Source organism: Crocodylus porosus, unplaced genomic scaffold (assembly GCF_001723895.1).
Source record: "Crocodylus porosus isolate Cpor-Errol unplaced genomic scaffold, CroPor_comp1, whole genome shotgun sequence".
Classification (NCBI taxonomy): Eukaryota; Metazoa; Chordata; order Crocodylia; family Crocodylidae; genus Crocodylus; species Crocodylus porosus.
The window spans coordinates 3341168-3353856 of NW_017728910.1; the positions used below are offsets into that span (position 1 = coordinate 3341168).

A 12689-nucleotide genomic window follows, 5' to 3' on the forward strand; every position below is an offset into this window, starting at 1 on the left:
TATTAGTTTTTAATTAATGTACAATCTCACTGAAAGATGGTATTGGTTTAATATATTTCACATTTCAAAACGTTTTAGTTCAAATTTTCAGGCAGGCCTCAAAAATTGAACTCAAGTAAACTGCATGTTCAAAATGAGTACTTTAATAATAATAAAAAAAGATTTGCACAACAAATATTTGTTTGCACAAACCTGTGGGTGTCATGTAATGTCTCTTTCAAGGTGACAGTATCCTGATTCTAGGGCTAGGGACAGAAGTTATACACAAACTGGTTTAAGTGATCAGAAACTAGTTTAAACCTGTAACATAACAGAAGTTCAGTGCACATATACTAGTTTCAAAATGGCTTAAACTGGTTTAAGACGAACCTGGTTGAACTGAGGTCAAACTGGTTGATGGAGAGGGGAGCGGGGGAAGAATAAACCCCCTCCCTGCCCCCTTTGCATCAGGGGGCCATGCCAGCCAGTGTCTGGCTATGTCTCTGCTGCTGGAGTGGTGAGGCGGGGGGAACCTGACAGGGGCTGCTCTGTTCTAGCCATGCAGACAGTGAATGGGGTCCCTTGGGGGAGAGGGGAGGAATAAACCCACTCCCTGCTCACTTTGCCTTATGGGGCCATGCTGGGCTGGCGTCTGGCCAGGGGCCAGGTTCTGGCTATGCTTCTTCCTCCTCCCCTCCCCTCCACCAAAGCCTGGCAAGGTCTTCTTCCCCCCTCTCTCTCCAGGCACACCCCTGCTGGAGTCCCTGCAGACAAGGTGGGGGTTTAAAACCCTCCCCAATCATACTTAGGCCTGCTGGGACGTGGCCATGTTCCCCCACCTCACCCCCACCTCTCCCCTCAGCTCAGCTTCCCTCTAGCCTTCTGACTGCTGCGGAAGGGAAGGGAGGACTCGCTGTAGCACCCTCCTGGCTTCTAGCCTGGGCCACTGCAGACATGCGGCTGCATTTCTGGAATCAAAAGTGAATGTCTGATCACTTTCTTGCTAGTTTAGTCTACACAGATTAGACTGACCTGCAAAGATTGAATCAATTCAGGCTTCGGCTTTTTGAATGTCTGTACTTAGCCCATATGGCTTAGCTGTAGTAGTCTTTGTGCATGTAGTGGGGTGAAATTTTAACTTAAAAAATATTTGGGTCTATCAATAAGTCATATTTGATGTCATGGGTTCTATGACCTTGTTGGGGCGGGGTGGGCGCAGCAGTGGGGGTGGAGAAGGGGAAATTAGCATATGTATATGTACTGTTTTGGTGGTGGTAGTATGGGATGGTATGCTTCATTTTTGTTTTGTTAATTTTTTAATCAAATGCTGAGTTTTGGAAGTGGCCAAGATTTTCTAACAACTAGAATGAAAGTGAGGCCACTAAATGTCTAGCCCAAAACTTGAATCATTGTTTGTTAGAATTGTTCTGGATATCATTCTGTATAATTTTAAAAGAAAAATTGTTCTTTACAAGCAAATATTAAAAAAAATAAAATTTGTCTTTCAGGTTAAAAGAAATGGATTGTCTCAAACAATCAGCCAGGAAGAAAGGAAGAGACAAGAGGTACTCATTAAAGAATTCTTCATTCTTGCTTATTTAGTATTATACAGTATGCTTAATTTGATATTTTGTTTATTTCCTGCTTGTGCCATTCATTGCATTCTAGTTCTATTATCTGCTGCCCAATAGACTAGGTTGAATTTTCTCCCTTAGCAAGGGGCTGCAAAACCATTCTGGATATCCTGCATATGCAACCTGCGTGACCCTCTGCCTGCTCTGGCTGGTTGGGGTATGCTGTGCTCCAGTGAATTCTCAGTGGTGGGTGGCCATTTAGTGGTCATCATCAGTCAGCCCAAAAGCTCCTCTTCTCTCTACTATGGCAGGCCTAGAATTAGCTGTAACTAGTTTATTTATACGATACTCCTTCCCCACTTTTAGTTGAGAATGTGGGTCATTTTTCTGTAATGTCAACATAGGAAATTAGTATAAAGCCCATTTTCTCCTTTGACTCACCCATCACTGTGGGTTTCTTATTTGCTCTCTGGAGGATATCAATGTTTTCTTGATGAATAACAAGCATTTCTACAGACATGTAATTGTCCAAAAAAAAAAAGCTCCATCCATCTACTGATCCATCTACTGGTTTTCATTTTCATGGCCGCTTGCACTCTACCTCTTGTCTGTTTTCACTTTTGGCAAAGTAGGGGGAAGAGAAGCTGAGCCTTCTTTTATTCTACTTCAGTCCCTTGGGAGTCATATCCATGGCCCCCTGAAGTCCCATCAACTTGCACTTCCTTAGAGAGAGCAAGTCCTTGAGGTGTCTTTCAAGTTTAAAACCTTACATTGGCCAATGCTATTATCCAACTGAAGGTAGCTTCTAGTAATAGAAAAAGAATAAATCGTAGGAAGAAGTGATGCTGGTATGTGGCGTTGGTATGATGTTCTCCATGTGTGTTGTTTATCTTAAACAGGATAGAAATTCAGGTAACAAACTAACTCATCACCATATGAAAACTTAGGGAAAATTCATTTTCCACTTTTTTAGGTGAGGCTTAAAAGAATAAAATAACAAATATTCACGAGCACTGCTTACTGCAACTCAAGTTACTATGCTAAACCTTTGTGAATGTTTTGTCCAAAGAAAATAGTTCTATAAATAGGCTGATCTAAGAAGGAATTAATTCATCCTTTTCTTTCGAATTGCCATCAGATTCTAACCTTGAATGTATGTACTTCAGCAACACCATGCGCACAACTGCAGAATATATCTGGTTTCTTAAGTTTTCGTTGAAGCATTCATCAGTGATCAAGCTTCATGCATCTCTTCGTGTTGATACAAAGCAATATATATAACTACATTTCAGACTGTCATTCAGTTAAACAGTCTTCTAACTTGCATATACAGTAGTACTGGTAAATAGAAACAGTCCTTCTCTGTTTTCATGTTACTGCTGTCTACTGAATCCAAGATTTTCTTGAGTTGTTTTAGTCTTATGAAGTGTTTTGAGGATATAGCAGGAGGAATAATACTCTAACTCATTCGTAATCCAATTTGTAGTTCATATTTATCACACAAGCAACTAAAAGCAAAATGATTGATTTCCTCCCCACCCCCTGAAATACATCAGCATGACCTTGCTGTTCTCAAACTGAAAGAAGCCCATGAGGGTACTCATTAAAATTGGAAACAAAGAACCTTCCAAATAATGTAGTAAAAACAAGGGCTCATATTTATGTTTCCTTTCAGTACAAAAATGCAATTATGGAACAAATTACTCATGGACCACCACAGTTATTTTTCAGCAAATCCTTTCTTTGTGGGTGGACCTGGGGGAAATGCAGCGTACCTGGCGTGAAGCTGGAAAACTAGTAAAACTGCTGCCCTTACATTAGCTTCATGAGCAGGTAACTGTGCTGCGTTACTGAGGCTAGAACTAAGATTTGGCCATGTTCCATAGATTTTCAGGGCTAAGTGTTAAAGCAGGCAGGGATTTAGCATATCATTCATTATCTTTGTATGTCTCCTTGCTTTAAAGTGTGCACTTTTTCAAGTAATATGTTGTATAATGGAGTTCTTATGTGGCTCCTGGTCACATCCCTCTTTTTTGCCTGTTAGCTCTATAGATAAATCCCAAGGTGGCTGTTTGGAGAAGAGAACAAACCTTCTCTAGTCTTTTGGTACATTGGCAGCATCTCTGTATTGTAAAGGCCACAGATATTTTTAGAAGGAGCAAGAACAAGTCTTAAGACAAAAGCTGGAATCTCTGAGAATCAGATGATCTGAAGGAAATAAGCTTGAGCCCTCAAAAGCTTTGAAGGATTATCTGCAGTAGAGTCCAGTAGACTTGAGTTGGAAAGTGGAAACCCTTTCAAAGCTGCAAGAGTTAAATAAAAACATATACACAGCATATATGGCAACACAATTTGATTTAATAAGTTAGCAAGTGTAACCATTCATTTGTAGAACCTTCAGTACACATCAATTTCTGAAATATTTTCTTCCTGTTTACAGATGCTTAGAATAGAGGTGCACTGACACATCAGTCCATATCGGTGCCAATAAAAGGAAAATTGACATTATTGGCAATTGGATTTTCTTAAGTGATTTGGCTGATAATGTCACTGATAAATGCCCCGTGCATGGGTACATCTGCAGCATGCACAGGGCTAGGAGTGCAGTGTTGGACTGCTAAGTCTGCTGGAAGGAAGAGCCAGGGGGAGGGAAAGGATGGGGCGGGGGGGCAGATCAAGATCCCCAGTGAGGGAGGGAGTGGGGCTGGGGCAGTAGCAGGGGCAGGCATTGCCCAGCCAGACAAGTGGCTTATCCAGGGGGCCTGGGGGGGCGGGGTTCCTGCTGCTGCGGCAGGAGGTATGGGGGGCACGTGGCCACCTGATCTGCACACAGGGTAAGGGGGACCTGTGGGAGGGGGTGGTGCCAGGTTCTTTCTGATGAGGGGGGATTGGGCTAGGGCTGTGCTTGGGGTGGACAGCAGCAGCGGTGCTGGGAGCAGGGGGCTGCAATGAATCCCCCTTTCCCAGCACTGCTGCTGCCTGCCCTGAGTGCAGCCCTGACCCATAGCCCCCACCAGGAAGAGCCTGGTACCACCTCTAACCCCAGCCTGCCCTTGCCCCATGGGCAAATCCAGGGGGGCAGGTGTGACAGCTGTGGTGGGACACAGTGTGGCACACGGTGGTGGGCCCCCCCCCCTTCCCTGGGCCCCCTGTATGAGCCACTCACAGCTCCATCTCGTGCCCCATTCTGCCCCGGCTGGGTAGCACCTGTTGCTCCTCCTTCCATATCTACAAGGCAAACCTTCCCTGAAAAACTTGGTGACAGTGAGCATTTTTTTTTTCCTACTATGCAGGCTATATTTGAAGTAATATCTTCTGAACATTCATACTTGCTGAGTTTGGAGATTCTGATCCGGATGTTTAAAAATTCCAAAGAACTGAGTTTCACAATGACTAAAACAGAAAGCCATCATCTTTTCTCCAATATTTCTGATGTCTGTGAAGCAAGCAAAAAGTAAGTGTATTGTAAATAACTATATATATACACACACACACACACACATATATATAGTTAAAGATTTCTAGTGGTGGAAACTTCTCAAAAAGTTATATATAAATATAAATTAGCATTAAATTATGCCTAGGAAGGATTATCTCAAGTAGGAAAAACTTAGTGCTTTGTGCATTGCATTCCATGACTGGGTATGAACAGGTGTTCACTCCTAGAGATGGACATTTTTTAGAAGTTTCCACCACTAGAAATCTTTTAAGGAAAAAGAACAGTACAGGCATTCAGCCTGCAGCCCCTCCACCCCTCTTTCCCATGCTCATTGTGCCTTCCCTGGACTGGGGTGATCACGGCTTAGGGAAGACATGGTGAGGAGCAGCAGCTGCTCCATTCCTCCCATCCCTAAGGGCAAATGCAGAAGTAGGGGAAAACTCCCTGCACCCTTCTCAGACCTGGCTTACCCTGGTCTGGGGAAGCACAGGGAGCATTGCCCATCTGCTCTCCCCCCCCAGTCTCCATGATCCTCTACTCCTGGAGGAGTCTAACAGCATAAGGTGTTCATTCTCGTAGAGGAGTTTCTTACATGTGGAGGCACATTTCTGTCATGAGAAATTGAATGAACACATATGCACACCTAGTTTCTAACAGGAGAGTGGGGATTCTCCTGTAGAAATGGCCTTTAGCAGGAAGCATCTTTATTTGGTTTTGGGACAAGAACTAGCCATTTGCAGAATCAAATAGCTTCCAGATACAAGCATGAAACTTTTTGTGTTTGTGTGTTAGGAGAAGAACATATCAAATTATACTTTACTGTCTTTCATTTTAATTCAGTGACTTATTAAATAATTAACAATAACACTATTTTTTTTTGTTGATTAGAAACAGAAGGTGAGATGATGCCTTTTATAATAGATAATGTAGTGTTTTGGTATATTAGCAGGATTTATTGTTCCCTCATTTGTAACAGTTTAGGTTTTAAATATAGCTTTGTGTGGGACAAAGTGTGCTGCTAAATAAATATAAAATTTTAACTTAAAAGAAATAATTTTTGTACATGGTAAAATACAGATTAATCTTTACATTAAGGTATTAAAATGATTTTTTATGGAAGAAAAACTTCATATACTTAGAAATATGTTATGCAAAATAGCCCGTTTAAGGAAACCAGAACCAGAGAATACTGTGCATTTTCAGCAAACTGCTTGTCCTGGAACTAATGGGTACCTAAGCAAAGATATCCTTTTGTATAGCGTGCATACAAATGTACTTGTGTATAAAATTGTCTGTTAATTCTTCAGTTGTTGGGTCAAATTCTGTGCTTGTTAATATCTATTCAATCTCAGTACTTCTTAGAGTATAATTAAATCAGCAGAAGATTTGTCCTTTTGTATTCTGAGACCACCAACAGGAAAGATGATTAATGTATTTACTATGGACTTGGAAATGTAGAAATTGCTATCTTGTTTTTGCATTTAAACAATAACTTTCTTTCTTCTTCACTACTTACATAGTTTAGAGGGAGGCTTTATGTGTATTTACAATGTGAATTTGAATACTTAAGGTGCCTCTACACGTGCTTGAGGGGGCGGCATTTTAATTAGGGCGGTTCTTAGAGAGCCAGTCTAATGATAATGCAGCAGCTTCATGTGTATTAAGCCCCCCCACATTTATAAATGGCCACCAGCCACTAACTAAAGCTCATTTGACAAGCTTTAGTTAAAGTACCCCAGCAGCCATTTTTAAACCCAAGGGGGCTTATCATGTGACACTAAGGTGATACTAGAGCATTCTAATTAGAACATGGAGCAGAGTCTGCTCAGACGCATTCCAGTTAGAATGTATTGAAGCACATGTAGAGACACCCTCATACGCAGAAGGTATTAGCTTCATTGTGCAACTTGAAATTGGAGCTAATTACCCATTTTCTTTGTACCTAGCTCAAAAATTTGCTGAATGTACTCTTCTGAATGATGTTTGGAAATTCAATCACTGTCTCTTCACTTTCTTTTCCTTTCTCAGCACCATATCCTTAAACCCTGGTTTTATCCAGATCAGTTTTAGAATTTGATTCTCAATTCTGCTTACCAAAGTCCAACTGTACGATGAATCTCTTTATATCAAACTACAACTTTTAAGAATCTTATGGTAATTGCAAATACTAGAAATAAAGTTTTAAAACTTTTTAAATCTACTTAAATTTAATACAGCAGTGAAGAACATAGTAATGAAGTGAGTAGTATAAGAAAGTTAAAAAGAAATAATGAAAGGCATTCTTCTAAGTAATGTTAATCCTATTTGAGGCCTAGATTTAAGAAATATGAAGTTCCTCTAACCTCATTAAGTTCAGTGTGAGTGGAGGTTATTTGGTATCTTTCAGAATTTATGACATTCAGTCACTCAGACTAGCTCAGACTTAAAATTTGGACTGTAGTGTTTCTTCACAGGTAAACATATTTTGATAATATATATATTAAGATACAGTGGTAAGAAAAGGGAAATGGCTTCTTTCTAGCTCTGAAAGGTCACAGTGAAGTAAAAAAATGATCTCACCAAATGTTCTTCAAATCTTTTGTTTCATCTGGCTTTTCAGTGACTTCAGTTAAACTATTTGCAGTGCATAAACTTGTGTCAGTCTGCAGGATGAGAGCCTTAGATCTCTCACATATGGCATTTCAAATGAGATCACAAGTGTTTGCATTTTTCCTGCCAGGGTAACTTCTTTCAGAAATAATATAAACAGGTTTCTCTTTCCATTGTTTTTAAAAAGAGGGCTGTTGTATACAATGCCATACATTTTGAATTTTAGACAACTAAAAAACTTAAAGCATCATGGAGTTTACAGTTGGAAGTGAGTAAATAATGGAGGTATGGGAGGGAATTCAAACAAAAAAATACAGTTGGAAGGGACTCAGGAAGCCATCTAGTCCAACTCCCCGGCTGAAGGCAGAATCATCCTTGACCATCCTAATCATGTTTCTGTCTAACCTGCTTTTAAAAATATTCAAGAATGGATATTCATAGCCTCCCTGGACTCCCTTTGCACCAGCAATAAGGCATGTATAGCATGGCAGGAGGCATGATTGTGTGGGTGATGCATCGGATTTGATTGCACCTATACCTGCATGTGTAGGTGGGCTCTATAGTGAGAAAGTTCTAATGTACAGCCTAAAGCTCTCTTGCTGCAGTGTGAAACCATTACTCCTTAGCCTGTTCTCTGGCTGCAGAGGACAGGATATCTTAATTCTCCATATAACCATCCTTCAGATATTTGATATTTGTTATCAAATCTCCCCTCAGTTCTCTCCCCAAACTAAATAATCCTTGTTTAGCTTTTCTTCATGAATTATGTTTTCCCAGGCCTCATTTTTATTGCTTTCTGCTAGATTCTTTCTGACTTTTCCATATCTTTCTTGAAGTGCAGTACCCAAACTGGACACAATACCCTGTTCTCCCCTCATCAACTCAGCTTGTCATCTCATGAGAGGAAATCAAGTTAGTCAGCTTTTGCACACCCACAGATTGAGCCTACTGCTTTCAACCTCTAAATAATTGTCTCTTATTTGTCACTCTACCTTTTATAACTGAATTTACCAGTCACAAATTTTCTTCTTTTAATCCCTATTAAATAGGGATCCCTATCCCTTGATGAAAGGAGCCCCATGATCTGGTTCATATTTCTGTAAATACTTGGAAAGCCTGAGTTTGAATCATCACAGTCCTATCAAAATTTTCCAGGCGTCAAGAGTGTGGCTTAAACAGGTCTTTTTCTGAGAGAGATCGTTATGCTTGTTAGATTTCCCAAAGATTTTCTTGCCATCATACCTCCAAAACAGACTGTAGAAGAATTATTTTCTTTTGTGATCTGGAGTTAGTGGGTAAAAAGGGAAGAGACATGATAAAGAGCTGGTCTCATTATGTCCTGATAATTGTTTGGACTTCAAGCCTTCATAACCAGCCTTCATAATGAATTAAGCATCAGTTAATTAAGCATTTTGACCATTTTTTGTCTATAAAGGAGGTTGGGCATGGAGAACAGAAAGGGATGGGTATCTATAAATTTAGCAAATTCACCAGGATTGTAAACATGCTAGGTTTTGCAAATATGTTAATATAATACTTTCCTAAGGTACACTTATCTGAGGTTTGGTTTGACTACCCTATTAGGTATGACTTAGCAGATCTGTGAAGCTGAAGGTTTACCAACTGTTTTCAGAGGTATACTAAAATATGCTCTCTAACTGTTCAGTTGAGCTAGAGTCAGAAATTACACACAAACTGATTTAAGTGATCAGAAACTGGTTTACATCTGTAACAGAACAGAAGCTCAGTACACATAAACCAGTTTCCAAATGGCTGAAATGGGTTAAAGATAAATGTGGCTGAACCTAATATCATACTTAACTGATTTTAGGTCAGACTGGTTTATGGAACTTATGCTCCAGGCCCCTTCCTGGTTCAAGTTAAATCACAGTCCCCTAGCATCCCAGCATGCTTTTTAGCCCTTGGCTGGGGTGTGCTGTCTGCTCCAAAGAGCAGGGCTGGCCTTGCCCTTCTGCTTTCTTGCCAGAGGAGGGGTGGGGGCATGGCCAGACACCCACTTGGCATGGCCCCCTGAAGCAAAGGGGGCAGGGAGGGGGTTTATTTCTCCCTCCCTCCCCTCTTCCTCAGGGGTCCTGAGCTGGGGTTTACTTGGCTGGGGCAGAGCGGCTGCTGTCAGGCATTTGACCCCCCTGCCACTCTTGCGGTGGGGGGGCATGGACAACCGCTACAGCAGTTGCAAGCTAATGGGTGACAGAGTGGGGTTTAATTCCCCACTGTCTCTCCTGTCCTACTGGCATGGACCCGAGCCAAGGTCTGCCTGGCTTCTCTCCCCTGCTCGTGTCCCAGCACAGGCTGGGACCCCCAGAGCCTCCCTCCCAGCCAGGGGGTGATCCCACTGTGCCTTCCCAGCTGCCGGGGCTGGGGTTTCACATGGGGCAGCTCAGGATCAAAGGCCAGACAAGGGACAGAGAGGAGAATGAAATGGCCCCAAGCCCAGGCAGGGACATGCACAGAGGGATTGTGGTGGCAATGACTACATCCTGGATGTGAGCCCCATCAAGCAGAGGAACCCAAGTTGGAGGAAGGGGGGCAGGGAAGAGGCTTGAGTATGTTGGTGCTATCCTGGGGCAGAGCCAAGCTGAGTATGCAGCTGGGGGAGCAGCTTCTGCCCGGCGGCCCTTTCTACCCACTGGAGAGCAGTGCCCCAGCTAGCTTCAGCCCCCACAGCAGCACACGTGGCACAGGCTCACCCCTCAGCCCCATGGGCCACAGGGTGCCAAGCTGGGCCCATACTGCTGATTCTTTCCCTACCCAAAGGCAGCGGTGCAGCATGGCCCCCTGTACCAGGCACCAGGTCCAGAGTTCTATCACTATGGCTTCCCCACCACTGCTGCTGTCGGGGGGCCGCACCCTGGCCATATTGGTAGGCACTGCTTTCACCGCCAAACTGCAACAGGCCACCAGGCAGGCAGATGGCAGTGGCAGGGAAGCCATAGATGCAGCACAGCCCTGTGTACTAAACGTGGGGCGCTACCCCTATGGCTTCCCTGCTACCGCCGCTGCCATCTGCCTGCCTGGCAGCTAACCACAGTTTGGCTGCACAGGCAGTGCCTACCAGTACAGCCAAGTCAGGTCTCCCTGACGGTGTCGGCAGTGGGGAAACCCTAGGGGGAGAACCCTGTGCCTGGCAGCTGGTATACAGGGCTGTGCTGCACCACCACTGGCAGTCGTGGGTAGGGGAAGAGTCAGCAATATGCACTCAGCTCAACACCTGGTGGCTCAGGGAACACAGATAACAGCACTTGGGGCTGAGGGAGCAAGCCTGCACCATGTGTACTGCTGCAAGGATCAGGGCCAGCCTGGGTGCCACTCTCCAGCAGATGGAAGGGGCCGCCAGGAAGGAGCTGCTCCCCGAGCTGCATACTCAGCTTGGCTCTGCCCTGGGCTAGCACCAACACACTTGAGCCCCTCCCCCTTCTCCCCTCCCCCACAGCCTGGGTCACTCTGCTCAGCGGGGCTCACATCCAGGATGGAGCTGCCACTGTTGTGCTCCCTCTGTGCATGTTCCCACCTGGGTTCAGGCCATTATTCTTCCCTCCCTCTCTCCAATCTGGCTATTGCTCCTGGGCTGCCTCAAGCAACACCCCAGCCCCAGTGGCTGGGAAAGTGCAGTAGGATCACCTGCGCCACTAAAGGCATGTGCCTGCATTTCCAGAATCAAAAGTTAATGTCTATTCATTTGCTTGCTGGTTCAGTCAATGCAGGTTAGACTACCTGCAAAGACTGACTCAATTTAGGCTTGGGCTTTTTGAATGACTACTTAGCCTTGAAGTTCAGAAGAACTTGAAAAAAAAAGTTTCAGCATAGTAATAAGTATTTCTGGGCAATTAGCATCACCTGCATGTTTGGTTTGAAAGTGTGGATTAACATTTTCAAAAAGTTTTTAATCCAATGTTATTTGTTTTCATTAAACAGTTTAAGCCAAAAAATGCAATAAATACAATAATCATAATTTATCTGTACAGATTTTTAAATTAAACTGAAGAGTATGTTAAACTGGCCCTGATTGAGCAACAGTTTCATATTGCCTTTTGAAAACTGACTCTTGTCAATGTTTTCTTTAGTCGGTTGAATCACTGTTTATTTTCTCCTGGATACTCATTGTGTAGCATTCCATTTTGTTACAGTATCTTTTAGGTCAACAGCACAGTCATGTTACTGTATGTTCCCATATGTGCTGACACCTGACTACAGAAACTTAAATTGTGTTTGAAAGGAAGTAATTAGGAGACCTGTGAAAAAAACATTTTTGACTCTCATGAAAGAAACCGGTGCTATGCAGACAAAGTTCAAATTAAAAAAAAAGTGGGGGGAGTGGGGAGTGATTGCTGAGTTTAAAATGGGTATACATATTGCGAAGTCTATTTGATATTACTGCCCGAATAGTCGAACTGCATTTGTATTATAATTCTAGGGGGGTTTCGCCACGGAGTTTCTTGTACTTTAAAACACCAGGCTGTAATTCATATAAGGAATATGCATGTATACGGACAAAGACAAATGTTATATTCTTAGACTATATTAATGGTATTGCATCACTGTAGTTCATGCATTGCCCACAACCTGGTTACTGAACATACGTGTGGACACAGGTCTGTGTTGCTCTGTGTAATGCAAAGTTTTATTGCTCCTTTCCCTAATTTTATTTGAAAATGAGCACACTGAAGGAATGATACATGCTATTCATTTAAAGCCCTGATGGTGCCCTCACTTCAGCAACCTTAAACACATTATTTTCTGTAAAACAGAAGAGTCTCAGTTAAGAGACTGTGCCTTAGTCAAAGCATAAGTCTATGACACACCAAGAAGGTCTTTGAAGTTCTAATTTGGTACCATCCTCTTTTACTTGCACTAATCTCTTCTCAGGTTTTTGAGGTTTTGTATCTGCTCTGTGTGGAAATTGTAATAGCAGGAAGTTCTTTACTTTGCAGAAGTTGTAGACTTTATATGGGAGATATTCTTCCCCACTTCCATGGGTATGACCAGTTGGGGGAGGAAGGCACAAAAATCAAGGCTTGGGAACAAAGTCCAAGTCTGAGGTATCACTCCAGGGAATCAAGACAGATTTCTTTCATAGTTTCTAGGGT

The 12689-nt window shown here is 42.8% G+C and overlaps 1 protein-coding gene across 1 annotated transcript in view; it reads left to right on the forward strand.

Moving 5' to 3' along the window:
* Nucleotides 1-12689, forward strand: part of ARHGEF26 (Rho guanine nucleotide exchange factor 26) — a gene marked incomplete at its 5' end in the record, with an annotated part of 141428 nt that overhangs the window by 23213 nt on the left and 105526 nt on the right. The window contains 2 exons of the mRNA XM_019532508.1: nt 1488-1544; nt 4847-5007. Coding sequence (XP_019388053.1) covers nt 1488-1544; nt 4847-5007 — 218 coding nt within the window. The remainder of the gene's footprint in view (nt 1-1487; nt 1545-4846; nt 5008-12689) is intronic.